The following is a 26,121-nucleotide window of genomic DNA, read 5'->3' on the forward strand; positions in this document are numbered from 1 at the left end:
CACCTTTCAAAAAATTCTAACATTTTTGCTAACATGGATGTTGGACAAACTGGTCTATAGATCTCAGTTTTCCTTCTCTTTCATTGAATAATTTATGCCATATTCCACTTTGTGGCAATCATTCTAGAATCTATGATATTTCAGAAGATGTCAGCTAGTGTGTCCACCATCTCCACCAAGACCATAACACGGGCCTTCACACTAATTGGCATACAGTTCCATTAACTCCTTCACTTCTAATCTTTTTCCAAACACAGATCCTTGAATTTTATAAGTTATTCTATACTTGTGCATTATTTCTGCATATTCTTCAGAGAATACAAGCAAAATATTTAATTTCTTTTTCTTGCCCTTATTCCCTATTATAATTTCGCATGTAGCAGTCTACAAATGACTGTCATCCACATTCACTATTTCCCTTTACACTTAGCAACAGAAATCTGTGTTATTTATTGCAATTTTTTTTCTCCCCCACTAATCTACTCTTATTGTTTGATTTTCTTTCCTTGGTTCATCATTTCTGGATTCTAAAAGTTTCCCCATTCCTCAGTGAATTCCACAAATTCAATTGAGGTACGTATATTTATTATCAAAGAATATATAAATTACACAACCTTGAGATTTGCTTGCTCACAGATAACCACAAAACAAGGAACCCAAAAGAACACAATTTAAATAAAAGACCAACACTCGATGCGCAAGAGAAGAAAAAGAAAAAAAAAACAAGTCATGCAAACAATTGTAGGGAACAACAGCATTCTGAACCAAATATGAGTCCTCACTTCTGAACAACCCGGAATAGGCCCAAAGCATGGCTTATCAGTTCATCATATCAGTGGGCACTGAGCACAGCAGCTGGGGCAGTCTTCATAGCCTCAGCACCATGGAGATGACCATCACGGAGAACAAGCAAAATAAGCTCTCATCCCGATCGGCACCCTGTCTTTTCAGTCTATCTCGGTCGGTGTTTAAATTGATGGAACAGCAAAAGGCTCTGTGCCCTGGAGAGGGGAGTGAAGATCCTAGGGAGCGAGTGAAGTTGGCTTTTGCTTGGATTCTGAGCTGGTGTTTAAATCATCTAAACTGCACTTTGCACCTCACACTAGGATCCAGGCACTGCTTCTGCGAAAAGCCCAGTGACTCGTTTTGGGCCCAGGTTTCGTCACCCAACCTGAAGCCACTCTCAAGCTCTTCAAATCAGATTGGCACCCAGAGCAATTCAACCTCGCACCCTGGCCAGTTGTATAGGCATCGGAACTCCATCTGCATCGATTCATCCCGAGCTCACCTCGCCATCGCTTGCCCCTTCACTGTTGCAGTGAAAATTTTGCACAATTTACCTCAGAAAGAGTATTTTTAGTGCTGTTTTTAAGACAGATTTCTTAGCTTTTTAACTACCAAGAAGCTGTCACACACATTCGGTAGCACCATCTTAACCAGAAATCTTAATCAAGAAAACAAAATCATAATTTTAAGTTTTATGGTTTAGAAATTCCAGTCTGAAATTGTCTTCTTAGATGATCAGAGCAGGGGCAATAGCTAAAGTAGCAGCATTGGATCCTTTACAAGATTTAAGAGTTATCTGAGTGCCTCAGTCCATAGAGATTATTTTGAAATTATAGCCTCTCCTACTTTGCAAGCAAAGACACCGCTAACATTTTGAGCAGCAATCTCTACTTGTCCTTGGCCATTGTCTCTATTGTGCCCCGGATGTGGTTCAGGATCCCAGGTGGAGAGTCAGGAATACTGTTGCACACAGATGTAGAAGGATTCTTCATTTGTTTCCACAAAATTTTTCTTTGACCAGTCAGGGTTGTTAGCTCCGAGCTGAACCCCCGAACCTGGTGGACCGGTGGCTACTTTTAATCTGGCCTCTACCGTTTGACACGTGACAGGGGTGACCCTACCAAGAGCCGAAGCATAAGGCCAGCCAGCATAACTCTCTGGGTCATTAAGGCATGCAAGCCTCCAAACCACAAAAAGGTTGTGGTCTTCTTGGAGGCATTATTTACAGAAGGATTCAATATTTCACAAAATAGCTGCACATTCAAATTGGGCAAAATGTTTTCTGTTTAATTCACTCTGAGCTAAAGGTAAAACTTACTCTAGAATGGCTTTACCAATCTTCAAATAACAAAAGCAATGTAATAACTTGATGGAATAACATAACCACGGCACAGATGCCTGCTATCACTTGACTGGGTCAACCGGAGTGCAACAGCCATTCCATTTACCTTTGGCGTCTGCTGGAAGCTCAGGTTGCAAGTGAAATGTTGCACTTAAGAGAGGGAATGGGTTCTGGATACTCACTCAGTGCATGGTAGATCGGTTTATGTTTCCCCTGCAGTCTGACGGAGCACATAGTTGCAATCTTTCCAGGTGGCTGCATTTTGGCATCAATCAAATACCAAATCCTTGAAAAAGAAGCCCATTGCTGAAAAAAGGAGAAAACCATTTAAGAAGAGAATAAAAAATTAATCCATATTGCATAGTGTAATCTTAGAATTATGCAGAATATTTATTCAATGAAGGTTATATAAAGTTTTGATTCAGCCTCAGCTGGAGAACTGCATCGGATTCATGGGACCAGGAAATTTCTTTGGAGAAGGTGCAAATACTTACGGGAACAATCCCTGATTTTAGCAACTTTGACACTGTGGAGGTGCTGGAGAAGCTGTGGTTATTTTCTTTGGGCGAGAGAAGGTTAAGAGAAAAAATATTAATAGACTTTTCAAAGGCTAGGATGGAATAAATAAGAAGAATATATTTTCACTGGCAAGTGGATCAGGAAGCAGTGAACACGCATTTAAGATATTTGGCAAAAAAGAGGGAAGATAAGAAGAATGTTATTTTTAAACTTAGGAATGGTTGCGATCTGGAACATGCTGCCAGGGAGTGCAGTGGGAGTAAATTCAATACTAACTTACAAAACAAAATTGGACAAATACTTGGAAATGTAAAAATATGCACAGCCATGGAATAAAAACAGGAAAGTGGAATTAATTACAATGCTCAAAGAGCTAGCATGGGCATAATCTGAATGGCCTTTCTGTTCCCCTGTAAATCAACACTTATATAAACGCTTCCAACCCTAGATCAGAACTGTTTGATATCTTAAAACATCCTCCTCAAGCTAATCAGGGTCACCATATACAATAAACAAGAGCTCTGCGCAATAAGTGATTGATGATACAATTTTAAAGCTAAGAACATTATGGTAGATACACAGAGCCAACGACACTGCTTTAAATTTTGGAACAGGATCTGTTGGAATTTGTTGTATTATTCCACTAAACAATGATGAATTTAACTGAGACCTGGCAATGTCTTCCCAAAAGGACAGAATTTCAGGGAATAATGTTTTACTTGAGTTAGCACTTTACTCCTTTTTTAATGCATATAACTCTGCCAGTTTTTGATCCCCACTTAACTAAGACTACAATTTTAAAAATTCTCAACGTTTTCAAATCCCTTTTTATCACTCCTTCCCATCTTTGTAACCTCCAGCTCTCCAAGAATTCTGTGTTCCTTCATTTTTGGCTCTTTGATTCCATGTTCAATCACTTGACCTTTGGTGTTTCTGCCTTCAACAGCCAAACAGGAAATCTCACCTCAAATCTTTAAGTCTTATCTCTTGAAGCATACTGTAAGACATACCTACAAGCTGTGGGGTCACCATTTATAATACATAGTGCACCAGTAAATGTAAGATAGAACTTCCACTGAGGATGAAGATCAAAAAACCTGCAGCAGACACTGGAAATCTGAACTAAGAACAGAAATTGCTGGAAACAGTGAAATTTGTGGGAAGAAAAGAAGTTTAAATTTCAGGTGAGAGATCCTTTACAACCTCAGCCGGGTGAAGGGTCTCCAAGCTGAAACGTTAACTTTATTTCTTTTCCCTTCACAGATGATGTCCGACCTGTCAGGTCTATCCAGCAATTTCTGTTTTCACTTCAGATTTCCAGCACCTGCAGTATTTTTTTAATCCTCAAGTTCAGTGCTGTAGAATATCAAGTCATTTCTGGTACTGTTAAACCTTATGATTCATTGATTAAAATATCACCCAATTTAAAAGATTTTACTCTTAATCCACAATGGGTTTTGTTCTGTGATTCACTTTGTTAATTACTAGTGACATTGCTGCAATATTTAAATAAAAACTCCCGACAGAAGTTGCACAGGACCCAACGAGAACCAGCTAATTGAACACACTGTTGGCTTGATGGTAGGAAGCAAAGACAGATGATGGAAAGATATTTTTTGGACTGCAGACCTATGACTCGTGGTAGAACTTTAATAATTGTGACTTCATCAGTTCCTGTGAAGCCCAAAAGTCGATAGTGCATCAAAGATAAATACTAATACCTGTTGCAAATCACATTTGGTCAAATAACATGATGGGGCAATGTAGCTAAAATGCTCAAAACAGCCAAGGTAGAATGGCACAATGCAGCATCAACTGGTGCCAGGTAATTATCGTTTGTCATCTATATCAACAACTTGGATGAGGATGTACAGGGCACAAAAAAATTCAAGTAGCAAGGAATCACCATAAATTTCTGGTAAATATTGGTAACACAGCGTATTCTGGTTGACTGGGATACATCCACACCAGTACATTTTGGCTAAATTAGCAGAAGTTTCACGGAAATAGTCAAAAATGTATAAAAAAGACAAACTATCATTTAACTTAGTAACAAATTATGTATTTACATGAAATACAGAACAAATTAGGACAATAAAACTGTACTATAAAACTGTACTATAAAACTGTAGTTCCTAATAGTTATCGATGGAGGAAGTCATCTGCAGTGTAGGCTGCCATGTTCTTTTGCTAGGTGTAAATGTATCAGCGCAGACAGGTAGTGCAGATAATAGACTGCCTTCATACAATGTGTTTGACAAAAGCATTCTCCAAATCTTCATTTTCATTGTAACATTCAAGATGATTGTTGAAACCTTCAAATTCTTCATAGTTCTTAAGGTGAAGTAGTGAAATCATTTCATTTTCACTCCTGGTCGTTTCTGGCATCTCCAAGTCTGAATGCATGAAACCGCAGAGAGCAAAACAGTTCTGAATTGCTTTGCTGCTTATTTCTCGGCAACTGTCAGTGACAAAAATCACTGCTTTTTGAACAGAAACACATGCAACTCAAGTTATTTAAAAATTATTCAGTCTAGCACGGTATAGCATTTAGCAGCCACATGAGTGCACATGACTGATACTAGTTAGAAACTTCTGCAACAGCCTCCTGGTCCAATTAAGTGGAATAGTAACCCAAATAAACGAAGGGCATCCTGGCTATTTGTTCAATTAATTTTTGTTCTTTAAGAATTGTCCCAATTAACTGAAATCCAATGTATTTGCAATATCTGCAAATGAGTTGTTAACACTTCTTTGGGGTTGCATCCTCACCCACTCTCCCTCTCTTCACGAGTATCCTACCTTCTCCTCCCCTACTATTCCCTATATTTTCCAGTTTTGGTTTCAGTTATTTCATCATTTCCCACAGAATCAGAATGAGGTTTAATACCATTGACATATGTCGTAAAATTTGTTGTTCCACAGCAACAGTAAAGAGCGATACATAAAACTATAAATTGCTGTAAATATATATAAAAATTAAATTAATCAGTAGGACTGGACAATTTCTTTCATCCTGAATTTTTCCCTCACTTATTCAGAACACCCCCTCTAGGTTCCAAACACCTTTGAAAACAACACACAAGCATCTTGTCTCCCTCCTTCTCCCAAAGCTCAACAATAACCTAGGTGTCAGCTCTCACTTTTCATCTCAAAGTTAGAGAAAGGCTAAAAGCCTCAACAGTCTGGTGTAGACCACCACTCCTACCCCAAGTTCCAGGCTGGCATTTCAGTGTAATACAGAGGAAGTGCTGCACTCTCATGTGTGTCTTGTTTGGGATAAGAAATTAAGGCAGAACCATCTCTGCTCTTTTCAAGGCTGCTATTTGAAACAAGAGTGGGAAAGTGCTCTCTGTTTACCCTAAGATACAAAACACATGAGCTAGACCACTCCCATGTGGCTGGTTTGTCTGTGCAGTCCTATTACACAGTTTCACTACAGATGCCTTACTTTCCAAAAGCTCTCTTCCTTTCATCCCTCCTATTCTTTCTTTTCCCTTCCTCATCCTACCTTTGAATATACTAATGCTTCACTTAGCCCCTCAAGCCTGCTGCACTCTTTAGTAAAGTCATGGCTGCTGTGCCTGTAGTCCGACTCCACAGTAACCTTTCTTCCTTTGCAGTGAATAAATTCTTCATTGGCAAAGACTCAGCTTCCATTATACTTTGAGGAATAAAGGTACAAAGACTCATGGCCCATGGAAAGGAACAAAAATGACCTCATCTGTCTAAATACAATAACTGCCAGTTCTAGATTCTCCCACACAAAACATCCTCTCTCCATCCACCCTAACAAGAACTCTTTATTTTATGCTATAACAAGTAACCTGTAAACTCTTTTCTCCTACTACAGTAGATACAAGCCTGATCTGTTCAACTTTCCTGATATGAAAGCCCATGAAATTCACATAAAAGTCTTGTAAACGTTCTGGAATTGCTTCCAATGCATTTACATCCTCCCTTATACAAGGAACCCAATAATGTACACTGTGCTCCTGACCTGGTCTCTCCATTGCATCCTTCTTAAAACATAGCTTCCCAATTTGTGCACTCAGCCTCTCTTATGGTAATGAAAACATTCTGTTAGCTTTCCTGATTACTTGCTATAGCTGCATAACAGGGTTCAGTGAATCAAGCATTAGGATACTTGATCCTCCCGTATCACTCCCCATTTAGGCCTTTTTATTTTCATTCTATAAATGGATAATTTCACATATTCTGGCTCCCCCCTTACCCCTTTCTCTTCTCTTTACCAGTCCATCAGCTCCCTCTGGTCCCCCTTCTTTCTTTTCTCCCATGATCCACTCTCCTCTCCTATAGGATTCCTTCTTCTGCAGCCCTTCACCTCTTCCACCTATCGCCCCTCAGCTCTCATTTCATTCCCTCCCTCCCCGTCCAACCATCTTCTCCCTCACTTGGTCTCACCTGTCGCTTATCAGCTTGTATTCCTTCCCCACCTTCTTATTCTGGCTTCTCCCCCCCCCCCCCCCCCCCAGTCCTGATGAAATGTTTATTCCTATTGTAACACTTACCCAACAGGCTGGTATATGTCTAGGGGAAAAGGAGATCCAGCCACACACCAACCCACCTCCCGTACACGCAGGTGCTGTGAGAATCGCGTTTATGCCTCGCGCCCGCCAACAGTATCAAACCCACAACAAATACCGGTATGAAATACACTTTAAAGAGTTTACTAAAATTAAGAGTATTAGGCAATACAATATATATATATACACAAGAAAAAAACAAAAGGCGCCAACTTATCAAAGTTCAGTCAGTTTAGTGCACTCGTTGGAGCTCAACCAGCGAACCATTCGACTCCTTGTCGCTTGCCCTCCCGACTTCCACATCTTCCACCCCGGACTCCCCGGTGGTCTTCTGAGCGCACGTCCACCTTCCTCGGCGTCTCCCTCCCGACTCCCTTCACCCCCAAGCCCGCGCAACCCCTCCCCCAAGTTCCCAGCCTCACAAAACACAATAACATTCCCCATTGATTAACAAATGAATACAATTACCATATCAGCCATTCTAAAGTGAAACAACGGCGAGAGAAACATTTAACAGACAAAGAAACATTCCTACTCGTAACAAACCAAAGAAGCCCTTTTTAGTTACACAGGACATTGTACATTCTCTCCCCACCAGCAAATGTCATGCCCTCATGGCATTACTAGAGTTCCCCAAAGCTTCTTGCAACACCCAAAACCCAACCCAGGTGCAGAAAGCAGTGACATAACTACCCAGAGCAGTAGAAATCACACTCGGTTCTCCTGGTACCACATATGTCAACCGCTCCGGGGGGCGCCTAATCCTCTGAGATCTCCATACCCCTTCTGCCCCACTGGGCTCCCTCTTCACCTGTGAACCCACTGTCTCGGACACCCCAGGTCTTCCTGACAGACCCTCATCCCCTTCCTCACGGGGGTCCTCCCTCACCTGAGATCTCTCCGGCTCACGCTCGGGCTCCACCCTCTCTCCCACCAATGTTGGCTGCCTCTCCATCTGACCCTCAAGACCTTCCCTCCTCTCACCCAATTCAGTATGGGAAGGGCCAGGAGCCTCCTCTCCTGGTACTGGAGCACCAGCGAATGGGAACAGGGGCCACTCATCTGAGTCGTCCTCTTCCGAATCAGTAGCCATTTCCGGCCGAGGGACCCGTCCCCGCTCTTCAGCAGCAGGCTCTTCCCTTTCTCTGCGTTCTCGCAGAGTCCTTGTACTGGGCGTAACCTCCCACTCTGGCTCCGTATCCACCTGCACCGCTTGACCCAGCGGCAGCAGGTGATTCCGATGGAGTACCTTGATAGGCCCTTTCCCATCTTCAGGTTTCACCCAGTAAACTGGCAGGTTCGGCATCTGGCTCTCTATTACATAGGGGCTGGCCGCCCATCGGTCTGCCAACTTGTGCTTACCAGGGAGTCCCAAATTCCGTAAAAGGACCCGGTCGCCCGGCAATAATTGAACAAACTTCACCTTTCGATCATACCGCATCTTATTCCTCTGATTTTGTTTGGTAGCCGCCGCCTTGGCCAACTCGTACGCCCGCTGTAACTCCCTCTTCATGTCGGACACATACTTTAGATGGGACTTCCCGGGTAATTCACCCACTTCAACCCCAAAACACAAGTCAATGGGCAACCTCGCTTCCCGCCCGAACATCAGATAATAGGGCGAATATCCTGTAGCATCATTGCGAGTACAATTGTAACAGTGAACCAATTGTCCAATATGACGACTCCACCTGCTTTTCTGCCCAATCTCCAGCATCCCGAGCATATCCAACAGGGTCCGGTTGAACCTCTCTGGCTGCGGATCTCCCTGTGGGTGATAAGGGGTAGTCCTGGATTTCTCAACCCCAAGCATAGTCAGTAATTCATGGATAAGGCGGCTCTCAAAGTCCCGCCCCTGATCGCTATGGATTCGCCTGGGAAGGCCGTAATGAACAAAATACTTCTCCCATAACACCTTCGCCACTGTCGTCGCCTTCTGATCCTCAGTGGGAAATGCCTGAGCATAGCGAGTGTAATGATCGGTGATGACTAAGACATTCGCGGTGTTGCTGGTGTCAGGCTCGATCAACAGAAAATCCATACATACCAGGTCCAGAGGTCCTGCACTCTGCAAGTGCGACAGTGGAGCTGCCAACGCGGGCAGGGTCTTCCTCCGGATGCAACGACTGCAGCCCCTACAGTATTCTTCGACCTCCCCCCTCATCCGGGGCCAGTAGAACTGGTCTTTGAGTAATCCATAGGTCTTTTCCACCCCCAAGTGTCCAGAATCATCATGTAAGGCCTGGAGTACAGCCTGCCGATACTCCTCCGGCAGGACCAGTTGCCAACAGTGGGGTTGGTCCGGAGGCGCCGTTACCCGGTACAAGATTTGGTTCTTTAACTTTAACTGAGACCACTCCTTCAATAACAGAGGCACGAATGGGTGTTTCGCCTTCTCAGCCAACGCTACATCCCCCCTCTCGACCGCTCTCCACACTGTACCAATGCCCGGGTCATTTTGCTGAGCAGCTGCCACTTCCCCCGGACTCAGTTCTGGCAACTGTTTAGTCCGCAGTGCGGTCAGGTCACAGTAAGCTAGGGGTATGGCATCGTCAAAACCCCCCAAATGGTCCACGGCTCGTTCCAGCCTCCCTCTTCCCTCGGCCTTCACGGTGATAGCAAACTGACACATCGCCTTCACTCCAGGGGCAGGGACACTCTCCCACTCCTCGTCCCTCTCCTGTTCCCCCGGCTCCCGACGTGACAAAGCATCCGCATCGACATTCTTGCTTCCTGGGCAGTGCCTCAGGCTGAAATCATATACCAACAAGGCTGCCAGCCACCAATGACCTGTGGCATCCAGCTTCGCCGAAGTCAAAATATAAGTGAGAGGATTGTTATCCGTTCGCACCTCAAACTTGGCTCCGTACAGGTAATCGCCCAACTTGTCCACCACCACCCACTTCTGCGCCAGGAACTCCAACTTGTGAGTGGGATAGTTTCTCTCCGATGGCGACAAGCTTTGGCTGACAAAGGCTACCGGCCTCAATGCTTTGCCATGCTCCTGGTACAGAACAGCCCCAAGACCCTCTCGACTGGCATCCGTGTGCAGCACATATGGCTTCTGGGGTTTGGCAAAAGCCAACACCTGGGCCTGGGTCAGTGCCCTTTTCAAAGATCGGAACGCCTCTTTGCATTGATCATCCCATCTCGAGCCAAAAGGTTCCGCCGGGTTCCAGTATCCTCCAGTGTCCTGCCTCTGGTCTCCCGTCCTTTTCTTTCCCACCGGGGGATAGCCACACAACAGCTGAGTCAACGGGTGACACACTTTGGCGTATCCTTTCACAAATCGCCGATAATACCCACAGAACCCCAAAAATGAGCGCAAAGCACCCACTTTCTGGGGTCTCGGCCAGGTGGTCACGGCCTCTATCTTGGTTGGATCAGTAGCCACTCCCTCTCACGAAATGATACGGCCAACGTAGCTAACCGACGACTTGCAGAACTGGCATTTGTCCAGGGAAAGCTTCAACCCTTCTTCATTAAGCCGGCCCAACACATTCAACAGCCTCTCCTCACTCCTCCGAGCCTGGCCACTCCTCTAACATCAAGGACGCATGCTCGATCCAGGTCTCATAGTCCACCTCCCCGTCCGGAGTAGGCTTGGCTCCGGAGAACACCCCCAGCTTCAGCCGTGGCCTCTCGGCCACTCCCACCAGGGAGTTAAGTGCGGCTGCCAGCTCCGAGGCTTCCCCACTACCTGGGGGGCGGGGCCTAGTCACGACTCCCTCCTCCAACCTCCCTTTACTAGTGCTGGGCACCTCTCTGGGGTCCACCTCTAGCTCTAGCTCCTCCTCCGATGTCTCCTCCGCCTCATCCTCGGAGAAGGGGTGGAGCCCCCACGGCCCCTCCTCCCCCGGTACACTGACCGTCGCCGGCAGTTCCAACGTCCTGATGTCAGCACTCGTACTAACCAACACCCAGCTAGACTCCATCTCTTTACCACACCGTCTAGCTACCAATTCTACCTGCCCCATACCCTTCACTAAACTTAACCCCCGCACTACCGCGTCTCCCGAAACTCAAAAATCCACTCCGCTCACTACGCATGCGTACTGTACTGGTACACCTTCAAATTCGCACCAGCGAACAATCTTATCCCTGTCCATCTGCGCTCTGCTGCCTGCGCGATTCCACAGCCCCCTGACAATCCAATTGGCTTTGTGGGAGAATCCAGAGAGTGGTAGAAGACAACACACACAAATTAAGAGATTAAGAGTTCGGCACGGACTAGGAGGGCCGGAATGGCCTGTTTCCGTGCTGTGATTGTTATATGGTTATATATGGTCTAATCCAATTTATACCTCACCTTGAATGCCGAGTGTCTGAACTTGCTTGACCAACCTCCCATGTGGGACTTTGTCAAATGTCTTGCCAAAATCCATACAGAAAACATGCACTGCCTTGCCTTCATCAACTTTAGATAGAGAGATACTTTATTGATCCAAAGGAAATTTCAGTGTAGCATTACAAGTGCACAGATATACAAATATTAGAAGACAAGAAAGAAAGAGTGAAAATAAGTTACAAGATTTACAAGGAAAAGATTACAAGATCACTCCCCTGATTATAGGTTGACTCATTATAGAGCCTGGTAGCCGAGGGTAAGAACGACCTCATATAGAGCTCTTTGGAGCAGCGCAGTTATCTTAGTCTATTACTGAAAGTGCTCCTCTGTTCAGCCCACGTGGCACGCCGGGGGGCCAGAATTGCCAGGATTTTCCGTAGGGTCCTTTGTTCCACCACAACCTCCAGCTGACTTCTATAACAGAGCCAGCCTTTCTAATCAGTGTATTGAGCCTGTTGGCATCACCTGTGGTAACCTCTTTGAAAAACTCTACATAAGATTGGTTAACACATGAGCTACCATGTATGAAGCCATGCTGACTATCCTCAATTAGTCCATGTCTAACCAGATACTCAAATATCCAGTCCCTTAGAATACCTTCCAATAACACTACTGATGTCAAGATCACTGGTCTATAATTTCCTAGTTCATGTTTAGAGCCTTTCTTAAACAGTGGAACAACATTGGCTATCCTCCAATCCTCTGGTACCTCACCAGTCGCTAAGGATGATTTAAATACATCTGCTAGGGCCCTGGCAATTTCTGCACTTGCCTCCCACCAGGGTTCGAGGGAACACTTTGCCAGGCTCTGGGGATTTATCCACCCTAATTTGTCTCAAGACAGCAAATACCTCCTCCTCTATAATTTTACAAGTCACTATGAAGTTGATGCCTCTTTGCCTCATTTCTATGGACTCTGTCCATTTCTTGAGTAAATACAGATGCAAAAAATTCAGTTAAGATCTCCTCCATCTCTTTTGGCTCCACACATGGATTACCATTCTGATCTTCCAGAGGACCAATTTTATCCCTTGCAATCTTTTTGCTCTTTAACATATCAGTAGAATCCCTTAGAATTCTCCTTCACCTTGTCTGCTAGGGCAACCTCATGCCTTCTGTTAGCCCTCTTGATTTCTTTCTTATATGTTACTCTTGCATTTCTTAGACTGCATAAGCACCTCATTTGTTCCTATCTGCCTATACCTGCTATTTTCCTCTTTTTTCCCTTAACCAGGGCCCCAGAATCGCTTGAAAACCAGGGCTCCCTAAACCTGTTATCTTTACCTTTTATTCTGACAAGCTCTGTACTCTCAAAATTTCCCTTTTGAAAGCCTCTCAGTTACCACGTGCACCTTTGCCAGCAAACAGCCTGTCCCAATCCACGCTTGCCAAATTCTTTCTGATACCATCAAAATTGGACTTCCTCTAATTTACAATCTCAACATGCAGATTAGACAGCGGTCACTAGCTGCGAAGTGTTCCCCTTCACAAATTTTATGTCATCTGCAGTCTCATTCCTTAATAGATAAAGTATCTCATAGTCTCGTTGGGATTTCTATGCATTAATTAAGGAAACTTTCCAGAACACATTTGACAAACTCTATCCCATCTAGTCCTTTACTGTATGGGAGTCCCAGTCAATATGTGGAAAGTTAACATTACCTACATTAAAACCTTATATTTCTTGCAACTTTGCGATCTCTCTACAAATTTGTTCCTCTAAATCCCTCAGGTGTTTGGGTGGTATGTAATGCAACCCCATTAACAAGGTCATACCTTTCTTATTACTCAGTTCTACCCACAATGCCTCACTAGATGAGGTCTTTCATCAGTCCTGATTGAACACTGCTGTGACATTTTCCCTGACTTATATCGCCACCCTTCCTCCTTTTATCCCTCCTGATCTGTTGCGTATAAAACAATGGAACCCTGGAATATTGAGCTCCTGCTCCTCTTGGAACCAAGTCTCCCTAATTGGCTACAATATAATAATTCCAGGTGTCGATCCATGCTGAGGTCATCTGCTTTTCCTACCATATTTATTGCATTGAAATGTACGCAGCTCAGGGAATTAGTCTCACCGTGCTCAACCTTCTGATTCCTGACTTTGTCTGATGTTTTAACAACATCAGTCTCCACAACCTCACCACTATCTGTTCAGGTACTCTGGCTCCCATCCCCCTGCAACTCCAGTTTAAACTCCCCAACACCCCGTGCAGGCCTAGCAAACCTTCCCCCTAGGATATTGGTTCCCATCCAGTTCAGGTCAAACCTTCTCTTCTGTACAGGTCCCACCTTCCCTGGAAGAGAGCCCAAGGACCCAAGAAATTTGACGCCCTCCCTCCTACACCAACTCCCTAGTCACGTTTTAAACAGTATAATCTTCCTATTTCTGGCTTCACTAGCACCTGACACGAGAAGCAATCCTGAGATCACAATCCTGAAGGTTCTCCCTTTTAACTTAGCACCTAACTCCCTAAACTCACTCTTCGTAGCTATGTCATTGGTACCTACATAGACCACATGTCGTACCTGTCATTATCATACCTTCCTGGTTTTAATTTCATCCTGTATCCTTCCTCACACTCTGTTTGTTCCCCACCTCCTCCACTTCTCTCCTCTTCATCTCATACTCGCCTTTTGTACTCCCTCTCTTCTGTTATCTCACCCCTCTCCCCACCCTTGCTCTCCTCTGCCCCCAAACTCCTCTCGTCTCCTCACACCGCCACCGCCGCCGCCACCCCCAGCCCTGCCCTCATTCTGCTTTTGTTCCATCTCCACTCTACCCGTTCCCATTCCCAATACTCACCTGCGCAGTTTTGGTGAAATTCGACATGATGCTAGAAGGCTGTTCCTTGTGCAGCACCCGAACATTTCCGGGGAAGAAACGTCGCTGGAAGTCTTCGTTCTCCAATTTTAAGCCCTTATCATTACATTTCCAGGTCGGAAAAGGAACCCGATATATTTAATGGGGTTCTCGACCGAAATGTATTTTCCCGACTTTTGCTTGAATTAACATCCCTGTTCCGTGTGTAGCAGCGAGGTCGGGTGAGGCGCCTTGTTGTCCAGCCGGACCGGTTAGCGGTGACACAGAGGCTGGACGGGAAAAGCGCGCGGCGGGAGTAGAGGCGGTGAATGGTCGTTTGGTTCTTTATCTCAGATTTTCTGCGCCCCTCGACCTGAGGATCAACGGGCCGATTAAACCTTTTCTTCAAACTCCTCCCCCGCCAGGATTAGAGGATCAGATGGGGGTTTAGTCCTTTAGCTTAGAGTTCCCCCTCCTGTTTTCTCCACACCGCTCCTTCAGCTAATACCCCCACCGCTCCCTCCCTGAATTTAGCAAACTTGTCATTTCTTTGCCACGGTGCAGCTCCTTGCTCTGGGGCGAGTCAGTGTCTCGGAATTTAACAACCTTGGAACAGGAGCTATTGCAGAAAGGTCGCATTCCAACTGTGAGACAAGAGGAAATCTTCAGCTTGGTCATCAAATCAGAAGGTTTATTGAAGACTGCTGCATCTTTTGGATATAACTGGGAAACTTAAGAAGATATTGAATGACACATGGTCAAACCACTATGATAAAACCTGGACTTTTAAATTCTTTGTGCATTCACTTTATAACAAACAATCCTTATCAAATCTGACAATGGATCGATATGTACTATTAGCTGTTTGGAATTATAGAGATGAGCAGTGTGAAGATGAAGAGTTCGTTGGTGAGTCTTATTTATAAGTTGATCCATCAGTAACCCCTTTGGATACTGCTGGGGTACGGCAGTTGCAGCCAGGTCAGTGGCAATGTGGCCAGCTCTGACACTCAGCAGGTAAAGTCATACAGAGCAATAGTGATAGGAGACTCAATGGGGGAAACCAGTAGATTATATGGTTATGAAAGAGATGCTTTGTTGCCTCCCAAAAGCTAGGGTCAAAGATGTTTCAGAGAGGCTACAGAACATTCTTAAGGAGGAAGAGTGGCACATTAGCACCACTGACATCGGCAGAAAGGGGGAAGAGCTCCTGTGCAATAAGTAGAGAGCGAGGAAAAAAAAGAAGCTGAAAAGCAGGACCTCAAAGATAGCAATCCTGGATTACTCCTGGTGCCATGTGATAGTCAGGACAGGAATAGGAAGATAGAAAAAGTTAATAAATGGGTAAGGATCTGGCACAGAGGGGGTGGGTAGGGTTTCAGATTCTTTGATCATTGGAACCTCTTCTGGGGTAGGGGTGACCTGTATGAAGGGCGTATTGCATTTGACTCTAAGGGAACCAGTATCCTGGCTCAAAAGTTCGTTTGTGCTATTTGGGAGAGTTTAAGCTAGTTTGGCAGGGGGACGGGACCCAGAGCACCAGGTCAGAAAGTGACGGGATTGAGAAGAAAGTAGGTACCATGACCTTGAGGAGCAGATGGGGTGGATGTATTGAATTGTATATATTTTAAAGCTAGGGGTATTTTGGGTATGGGTAATGAACTTAAGACCATGGATCAGTTACCTGTCAAGGCTACTCATTTTGAACCACAATTGAGAATGTTCCTGAGAGTTTGCAAGCAATCAAGAATTTTGATAGTATAGTAACTATGTAATATCAGATATACAGTGGATTTCAGTTAATTGGGACCGGTATGTTTTGGCCCAATTAAGCAGCTGCCACAATTACGGTAATCGAAGTTTCATGGAAATAGTTAAAAACGTATAAAAAAGACAATCTGAGTAACAAATTAAGTATTTAAATGAAATACAGAACAAATTAGGAGATTATCAATAGCACTACAGAACTATAAAACTGCATTAGTTCCTAATAGTTATTGCTGGAGAAATTCATCCAGTGTATGTAATAAACCAAATCAGTGCTGACACCTAGTGCAAGGACTGCCTTCATACAGTGCTATCAGCGGTCGCATCCTCCAAATCTTCATTTTTACTGTAACATTCAAGATGATTGTCGATACCTTCAAATTCTTTGCTGTACCTAACTTGTTGAGACAGTGAAATTTCCCATTTCCAATCATTTCTGGCATCTCCAAGCCTGAATACTTGAGACCACAGTGAGCAAAATTGTTCTGAATTGTTCTACAGCTTATTTCTAACAAGTATCAGTGACAAAAATCACTGCTTTTTGAACACAAACACATCCAATATTAAAAACAGTTCACTCTAGGCACATTGTCATATCGAACAGCCACACAAGTGCATGGGACTGACACTGGTTAGAACCTATTCAGCAACAGTCTGCTGCCCAACTTAAGCGGTGTAGTGTCCCAAATAATGTTATTTTCTCAATTAGTGTTTGTTCTTTAAGAGTTGTCTTAAATAAATGTCTGCCCAAATTAATTGATGGCTCATTTAACTGGAATCCACTGTATAATGATTGACTTTGCTAATAGGAAATTATATATTTTGTGAATTAAGTGGGTTTTCTAGTTACTATATCAATGAAAATATTTTTATTTAGTTTGGAGAGAAATGAGAAATTGTTCAGTGATCTTTTAGAAATTAAAATATAATGAGACCAACTTAAATATGAAATGCCTGCTCAGAGACTGTAATTTTATGAACTAAAGATGGATCAACTAAAACATGTCTGCCAAAACGGCTCGCTGTTTCTGCGCTGTCTTGGAATATAAAGACAGAATTATGCACTGATGCTTAGGTTACCAGTGATGAACAGTGCAATTATTCCAACTGCTGCCTTTATCCGAATTTTCTACAGCATAGTGAGCGGCGCAATGACACAATTGCTTCTCTTTAGAGTTACTCTCTCACAGCTCCTGTGACCCTGGGGTCAATGTAGATCTCTAGTGCCGTGTGTTTGAGCTTGCACGTTCTCCTTGTAACTGTGTTGGATTTTGCCTGGGTTGTCCAATTTCCTCCCAAATCCCAAAGAAATGGAGGTAGTCAGGAGAAGGTGAGTTTTTTGTCGTAGGTGCAAATGCCTCAGCTGGCTGGTGGCATAGTGGCATCAGCGCTGGACTTTGGAGCGAAGGCTCCCAAGTTCGAATCCAGCTGGCTCCCTTTCATGCTTCGAGCTAGCAACTTGGCCTTGTAAAAGTTAGAAGGCCTACTAAAAAAAACGCCATCCTGACAGTGTCCCGATGACTTCATTCAGAGTTAAAGGCTTTATTCTTCTTCTTCCTCAAATGTCTCAATGCAAATATATATGTACACTTGCAGCAGCATCACAGGCACTTAACGTCATTTAAGTAGCCTTTCGAAAAACATGAGGTGGTTTATTATTATCACGTGTACTGAGATACAGTGAGAAGCTTCTCTTGTATACTGTTCATACAGATCAAAGCATTCTACTTTGTTTCAAGCATTGAAGTAGAAACAGAATGCAGAACAGCTACAGGGCAAGTGCTGTGTAGATAAACAATAAGGTGGAAGATCATAACGAGGTAGACTGTGATGCTTGGAGTCCATCTTATCTTACTAGTTATAGCAATCATATGACAGTATTATAACAGCAGAGTAGAAGCTGACCTTGAGCTTCTTGGTACCTGCTTTCAGACCTTTGTATCTTTTGCCCAATGGAAGAGGGGAGAACAAAGAATGTCCAGGGGGTGGGCTCTTTGATTATGTTGGCTACTTTACAGTGGCAGCACAAAGTATAGACAAACTGCATGGAAGGGAGGCTAATTTCCATGATGTCCTGAGCTGAGTCTACAACACTCTGCAGTTTTATCCGGTCACGCACACGAGACAGTGGACCAAATTAGATACAGCAATGAAAATTGGTAAGGGTTGATGAGGATATGCTAAATTGCTTTATCCTCCTGAGAAAGTACCGGTAGATGCTTCAGTGAGCTTTCATGACTGGAGTCTACGTGGTTGGACCAGGGCAGGCTATTGGTGATATTCACTCCTTGGAACATTGATGTAGAACAGAACATGTGCTCTGCTCCCCTTCCTGAAGTCAATGATTAGCTCTTTCATTGACAGTGAGGGGAAGATTGTTGTCATGACACCATGGCACGAAGCTGTCAATCTCCTTCCTGTACTGCGATGCATTATTTGAGATAGGGCCCAATATGGTGGTATTATTTGTAGATTTGTAGATGGTGTTAGAGCAGATTCAGTCCAGGATCCAGTTGAAACAGGAGGTGTTGACTTGCAGGATTCAGAGTTTGGTGATAAGTTTGCTTGGAATTGCAGGCAGAGCTGTAGTCAATTGACAATAGTCTGACAGATGTGTCTTTACTGTCCAGATGTTTCAGAGATGAGTATAGGGCTGGTGTTGTCTCTTGGCATCTCCTGTGGCTTTACAGAGTTCGTATCCTGATTTCTTGTAGAGGTCAGCGTCACTTGATTTCAATGCTGCAGACCTAGGCTAAAGTGGGGAGCGGCTCTCCCTGTTCAACCATGGTTTCTGGTTTGGCTGCGCTTAGATTGTCTTCTGGTACACAGTCCTTAACATAGCAGCTGATAAAGCCCCTGATGATGGTTACATACTTAACCAGGCTGAGCACTGAATCTTTGAACATTCACCAGTCTACTCACTGAAAGCAGTCACATAGAAGCTCACTGGTTTCGTGAGGCTAGCATTGTATGGTTTCCTGTACTGGATCCTTCCATTTCAGCTTGTCTTTGTATGCAGGGACCAGTAACACAGCCTGACTTACCAAAGTATAGATGGGTGGATGTGACACATCTTTAATGTTTCTATCTTTTTCTTCGGCTGTCTATCGATTTCGATGTTGACTGTGCTGAGAGTTTAGTCTCTGCAGGCACGTTTATGGGCCACAAGACCAGCGTTGGATCGGCACTATCTCCCACATTGGTTGCATTTGTGATTTGACTAATCTAGCACCAAATGTCTGTGTTCATGACCTGCTTCGTGTTTCTTCTGCCTTCTCTCCTCGATAGCTGGGATTGACTTCTTGACAATGCAGCGCCAACTTCTGTCCAAATATCTTTCTCCCAGGTGTTAACATCCATGTCAGTGTTGGTGCTTGAGCACATCTTTGTAGCGCAGCTTCTGACCACCATGCTTCCTCTTTCCTTCATGTAGCTCACCTAGAAAACAGCTTTGGGTAAACAATCATCGCTCGTTCTTGTGACGTGACCAGTCCAATGCAGCTGAGAAGCTGTGATGAGCGATTCTGCGCTGACTGTCCCAGCAAGTTTGAGCACCTCCACATCTGGTACCCTCTCTTGCCACTTGATGTGTAATATTTGGCGTAAATGCCTGAGTTGTGTCATGGTCAATTTCTTGATGTGCTTCCGACACAATGACATCGTTTCAGTTGAATAAAGCAGAGATGGTAAAACAGCTGTGTTATACACTTTGACCTCAGTTGCCATTTTAATGTTGTGGCGAGACCAAAGTCACTTCTGCAAAGCATCAAAGACTTTTGTAAACACGAGGAAATCTGCAGATGCTGGAAATTCAAACAACACACACAAAAAGCTGGTGGAACGCAGCAGGCCAGGCAGCATCTCATCTATAAGGAGAAACACTGTTGACGTTTCGGGCCGAGACCCTTCATCAGGACTTTTGTAGCTGATTGAATTCTCTCAACTTCCAGATCTGATGAGTTGGTGTTGGTCACAGCGTTTCTGAAGTACGTGAAAGAGCCAGAACATCTCAGCGCTACTCCATTGACCGATATGACTGGTGGTTGGGTCTCACTGGACTACACATTTCTATAAGGCAATGCTCAACGGTGGGACAGGAGATATGCTGGTAGAATTTTGGGAGTACATTCTTACAGTTGGCCTGATTGAAGTCACCGACAATAATGTAAAGGGCCCCTGGGTATCCTATTTCAAGTCTAGCGACCACAGAGTATTATTTGTTGAGTGCAGGCATCATGTTTCAGATAAGATGTAGATTGTGATCAGGATGGCTAAAATGAACTCCTGTGGAGCTGGTCTATTTATCGAGTTAACACTTTATCTTTAGATATCCTAAACTGAGTTAGCAGGAGCTTGCTAGAATCATCATGTCTGAGCACCACGAGGGGGTGATTAAGAAGCAGGACCCCCCCCCCCAACCCCCCACCTCTAACATTACCCAAGGATGCCATATGTTCCCTCTGGTGAATTGTCTTGCCCTCAATTTGAATAGCACACAGCAGTCCTCAGTTATGTTTGGTAGGTCAGTCAGTTCTTCATCATTGTTCCTAATGGCCTGGATATTAGCTAGCAGCATGCTGGGGAGAGGGGTCTTCAGCTTCAAACATCATCTACGTTCAGCCTTGAGCATAAATTATTCATAATTTTTGCAAGAAGGAACACAGTTTAATTTTTTAGTGCAAAGTGATAAACTGTAGAGTTTGATGTTTTGCTAATTTGTTCAAGAAAAGTATGGTTCAGGGGATACACACAAATTGCTGGAGGAACTCAGCAGGCCAGGCAGCATCTGTGGAAAAAAGTACAGTCGACTAAAATGTTGCTCGAATCTTCAGCATCTGCAGATTTTCTCTTGTTTGTGAATGGTTGAAGGGGGTAGCTGTTCTTGATTCTGGTTGTATGACACTTCAAGCTTCTGAAACCTCCTGTAGCTGCAAAAATATGGCATGTTAGGCATGGCATGGTAAGTAGGTTAATTACCTAGTGTGTAGGAAATGGTACCATCTGGAGTCAGTTGATGGGAATGTGGGAAGAATAAAATGTATGATTAGTTTAAATGGGTGCTTGATGGTCAGCATGGAGTCAGTAGGCCATATATGTCAAACTCAAGGCCCACGGGCCAAATCCGGCCCGCGGTGGAATTATCTTTGGCCCGCGAGATAATATTTAATTACTATTAAAGCTGGCCCCGGTAATCGAAGCGCCTATGGCGTATGATATGGCTAATGCTGAGTTTATTCAGGTACCAGGTTTTCAGGGTTTTTAGTGTTTATTCGGCAGTCTTGCTCGGCAGTCTTCTTCATAAGAAACGGAATTTGTAAAGTGAAACACTTTGTAGTTATAGCAGAGACTGAGACACATGCGAGCAGGCTGAAAAAACGGAGGCAACGAAAGCTGCGTTCGCACGCGTCCGACTGATCCGGCCCGCATGAAGCTGCATTTTGCTCAATCCGGCCTGTGACCTAAAATGAGTTTGACACCCCTGCGTGGCAAATTTACTTGCTGTATAATTTGGAGGGTCTGTGAGCAGGAGCAAGAAGCAAAACATGAATATAAGAACTTCAGAATTAGAAGCATTTGGGACAATAACTTCTTCAGCTCCACCATTCATCAAGATTTGTCATAACTCGTACCTAAGCTCCATTTTCCTGCGCTAACCCTACATCTCTTGATTCCTTAACGGGATATCTGCTGTTCTTTATCTTAAATGAACTTGAGGATTGAGCTTCCATAGCTCTGAGATAGAGAATTCCAAAGATTCACTACCCTTTGAATGAAATTTCTTCTCGGATTGAGTCCCAATTAGACGACCTCTAATTCTACAACCCTTAGTTTTAGGCTTTTCAGACAGGGAAAGTGCTGTCCCTGCATCCGCCTTGATGTGATCTGGAAAAATTTATAGATTTGAATGCTATCATCTCTTATACAGAACTCATCTCTCTATCTCCTTATTTGGCAATCCTTCCATTCCAGAAACTACAGAAATAAATGGTTGTCGCATTCCATCTTTGGGAAAGTCATTCTTTGCAAGATAAGGAGACGAGAATAGCACAATTTGTACCATCTGCAGAGTGGGAGATTGCAGAGTGAGTTGGAGATGGTTCCTTGTGGACTTTGCATGCCTGTTTTAATTAGTGAGTGGGGCCTGTTGGGACTTGTCTGCAGGATGGGAGATTACAGAGTGAGTTGGAGACTGTTTTTTGTGTTCTTGTAAAGTTTCCTTTAACCCTAACATGGGCAGGGACCCAAAAGAAAAGTATGCACAAGGCTTCATCTGAGTAGCCTCAACTGATGTTGTCCAATCTCAGGAAGAATGTCTGGCCTACAATTTCAAATATCTGTTTTAATATGTCAAAACCGAGAACGAATCAGAGCATAGAAGTACTTAATCAGCACATACTTCTTCGACCCATTCAAGGCTAAAATAGCAGCAATCATCTCAGATGTGAATACTGATACTTTGATAATTTTTTCTTAATACTCATAATGTCTGTTTTGCATATATTACTGAACTTCCTAAACCACTGCAGTTCATTATGGACTTTACGCATTAGTTTAAAAAGTGAGCGAGGCTTGTCTATGGAGCAGGAAATGGCTGAGTGAGTTGGAGACAGTTCCATGTGCACTTTATGTGGCAGTTTTAAATAGTAATGAGGGTTAATCAATGAGGGCAATAAAAAGAAGCGAGGTTTAAGCAGAGCAGTCATTGTAGGAGTGGACCAATGTTAGAATAGTTAAAATAGTCAGGGTTTGGCTCAACAGGCTTGAGTGTGACCAGGTGCAGGCTGGAACTTAAGCTTGAGAAGTTAGAGGCATAACAACTGTATGCAGGATGGTAGTTCAGGCAGTGTGGTATGTAGGCAACACACACAAAATGCTGGTGGAACACAGCAGGCCAGGCAGCATCTATAGGAAGAAGCACTGTCAACGTTTTGGGCCGAGATCCTTTGTCAGGACTAACTGAAAGGAAAGATAATAAGAGATTTGAAAATGGGAGGGGGAGGGGGAGATCCGAAATGATAGGAGAAGACAGGAGGGGGAGGGATAAAGCTAAGAGCTAGAAAGTTGATTGGCAAAAGGAATACATAGCTGCAGAAGGGAAAGGAACATGGAACGGGAGGCCAAGGGAGAAAGAAAGGGGGAGGGGAGCACCAGAGGGAGCTGGAGAGCAGGAAAGGAGTGATTGTGAGAGGACAGAGAGAAAAAAGAGAGAGAGAACAAGGAAAAAAGGGGGGAATAAGTAAATAAGGGATGGGGTAAGAAGAGGAGGAGGGGCATTAACGGAAGTTAGAGAAATCAATGCTCATGCCATGAGGTTGGAAGCTACCCAAACGGTATATAAGGTGTTGTTCCTCCAACCTGAGTGTAGCTTCATCTTGACAGTAGATCAGAATGGGACGTGGAATTAAGATGTGTGGCCACTGGGAGATCCTGCTTTCTCTGGCTGACAGAGCGTAGGTGTTCAGCGAAACGGTCTCCCAGTCTGCGTCAGGTCTCACCAGTATATAGAAGGCTGCACCAACAACACCTTATATTCCATCTGGGTAGCCTCCAACCTGATGGCATGAACATTGATATCTCTAACTTCCATTAATGCCCCTCCTCCCCTTCTTACCCCATCCCTTATTTATTTATTTAATCCTCTTTCCCCCCCCCCCTTTTCCTTCTCTCTCTCTTTTTATCTCTCTCTGTCCCTCTCTCAATAACTCCTTGCCTGTTCTCCATCTCCCCCTGGTGCTCCCCTCCCCCTTTCTTTCTCCCTAGGCCTCCCGTCCCATAATCCTTTCCCTTCTCCAGCTATGTATCCTTTTTGCCAATCAATTTCCTGCTCTTAGCTTCATCCCTCCCCCTCGTGTCTTCTCCTATCATTTCGGATTCCCCCTCCCACTTTCAGATCTCTTACTATCTCTTCTTTCAGTTAGTCCTGATGAAGGGTCTCGGCCCGAAACGTCGACTGTACTTCTCCCTATAGATGCTGCTTGACCTGCTGTGTTCCTCCAGCATTTTGTGTGTGTTGCTTGAATTTCCAGCATCTGCAGATTTCCTCATGTTTGTGTGTGGTATGTAGGATGGTAGTTCAATGTTCCTTCTGTGAGATGTGGGATTTATGAGTACCTATCAGTCTCCCAGACACCTATATCTGCAGGAAGTATGCCCAGTTCACCCTGTACACATCAGACTTCCAATATAACTCGGAGTCCTGCCATGTGCAGAAGTTCGCTGATGACACGGCCATAGTGGGGTGTGTCAGGAATGGACAGGAGGAGGAGTATAGGAAACTGATACAGGACTTTGTGATATGGTGCAACTCAAACTACCTGCGTCTCAATATCACCAAGACCAAGGAGATGGTGGTGGACTTTAGGAGATCTAGGCCTCATATGGAGCCAGTGATCATTAATGGAGAATGTGTGGAGCAGGTTAAGACCTACAAGTATCTGGGAGTACAGTTAGATGAGAAGCTAGACTGGACTGCCAACACAGATGCCTTGTGCAGGAAGGCACAGAGTCGACTGTACTTCCTTAGAAGGTTGGCGTCATTCAATGTCTGTAGTGAGATGCTGAAGATGTTCTATAGGTCAGTTGTGGAGAGCGCCCTCTTCTTTGTGGTGGCGTGTTGGGGAGGAAGCATTAAGAAGAGGGACGCCTCACGTCTTAATAAGCTGGTAAGGAAGGCGGGCTCTGTCGTGGGCAAAGTACTGGAGAGTTTAACATCGGTAGCTGAGCGAAGGGCGCTGAGTAGGCTACGGTCAATTATGGAAAACTCTGAACATCCTCTACATAGCACCATCCAGAGACAGAGAAGCAGTTTCAGTGACAGGTTACTATCGATGCAATGCTCCTCAGACAGGATGAAGAGGTCAATACTCCCCAATGCCATTAGGCTTTACAATTCAACCGCCAGGACTTAAGAACTTTTTAAAAGCTATTACCATATTAATGCTTTTTGAGATAGTGATTTAGATGCATATCATATTTTTTTACTGAGTTAAGTATTGTATGTAATTAGTTTTGCTACAACAAGTGTATGGGACATTGGAAAAAAAGTTGAATTTCCCCATGGGGATGAATAAAGTATCTATCTATCTATCTATCTATCATCTATCTATCTATCTATCTATCTATCTATCTATCTATCTATCAGATTCAGTTCCTGACTGACAAGGGCAAGGAACTGGAGCTGGATGTACTCAGAACCATCTGGGAGGATGAAAACTTTATAGATGAGTTTTACTGTGTTGGATGTGCTGACTTCAGATAGTAGATGGGTGACCACCAGGGAAAGTAGGGGAGTAAGCAATCATTATAAGTTTCTTCTGTGGCCGTTTCCCTCAGCAACAACTATAGCCTTTTGGATACTGCTGGGGTGGTGACCTATCAGGGCACAACAGCAGCAGCCCGGACAGTGGCACTATGGCCGACTCTAAAGCTCAACAAGGAAAGGTAAAGTCAGGCAGGGCAGTAGTGATAATTAAGGGGGTGAACAGCAGGTTCTGTGGTCGCAGAAGAGGAGCCAGGGTGATGTGTTGCCTCCCAGGTGCTAGGGTCCAGGATGTCTAGAGCGACTGCAGAAGGTTCTCAAGAGAGTGGGTGAGCAGCCAGAGGTAGTGGTGCACATTGGCAGCAATAGAAAGGGAGGAGGTCCTGTGCCGTGAATATAGGGAGTTATGAAAGAGGCTGAAGAGCAGGACCTCCAAGGTAGTAAATTCAGGGTTATTGTACTTCCAGAAACGTGTTAGTCAGTGCAGGTATAGGATGATAGTACAGATGGTGGCGATGGGCAACGATTGATAGGGCAGTGGCTGAGGAACTGGTGCAGGGGGCAGGGTTTCAGATTTCTGGATCTTTGGGATCTCATCAGGGGAAGGTATAACCTATACAAAAACGGTGAGGTACACCTGAACCCGAGGGGGACCAGTATCCTTGCAGACAGGTTTGCTAGAGCTGTTGGGGAGAGTTTAAACTGAAATGACAGGGGAATGGGAACCGGAGGATGGGGCAGTCAGTG

At 44.3% G+C, this 26,121-nt stretch overlaps 2 protein-coding genes across 4 annotated transcripts in view; one reads left to right on the plus strand and one right to left on the minus strand.

Annotated features, from left to right (window-relative positions):
• Nucleotides 1-14,513, minus strand: part of mrpl13 (mitochondrial ribosomal protein L13) — a 118,838-nt gene extending 104,325 nt beyond the window's left edge. The window contains exons 1-2 of one of the 2 annotated variants that reach the window (XM_073050262.1): nt 14,352-14,502; nt 2,311-2,434 (exon numbers count right to left, since the gene is read on the minus strand). In XM_073050262.1, coding sequence (XP_072906363.1) covers nt 2,311-2,434; nt 14,352-14,378 — 151 coding nt within the window. In that variant the 5' untranslated portion in view covers nt 14,379-14,502. Of the gene's footprint in view, nt 1-2,310; nt 2,435-14,351 lie in introns of both variants that reach the window. The other variant, XM_073050265.1, reaches the window with a different exon arrangement.
• A 129-nt stretch (nt 14,514-14,642) lies between these two features.
• mtbp (MDM2 binding protein) overlaps nt 14,643-26,121 on the plus strand; it is a 113,109-nt gene continuing 101,630 nt past the window's right edge. For both annotated transcript variants that reach the window (XM_073050242.1, XM_073050249.1), the window contains exon 1: nt 14,643-15,257. In XM_073050242.1, the coding sequence (XP_072906343.1) occupies nt 15,188-15,257 (70 nt within the window). In that variant the 5' untranslated portion in view covers nt 14,643-15,187. The remainder of the gene's footprint in view (nt 15,258-26,121) is intronic.

This window comes from Hemitrygon akajei, chromosome 1, assembly GCF_048418815.1.
Source record: "Hemitrygon akajei chromosome 1, sHemAka1.3, whole genome shotgun sequence".
NCBI classification, from domain to species: domain Eukaryota; kingdom Metazoa; phylum Chordata; class Chondrichthyes; order Myliobatiformes; family Dasyatidae; genus Hemitrygon; species Hemitrygon akajei.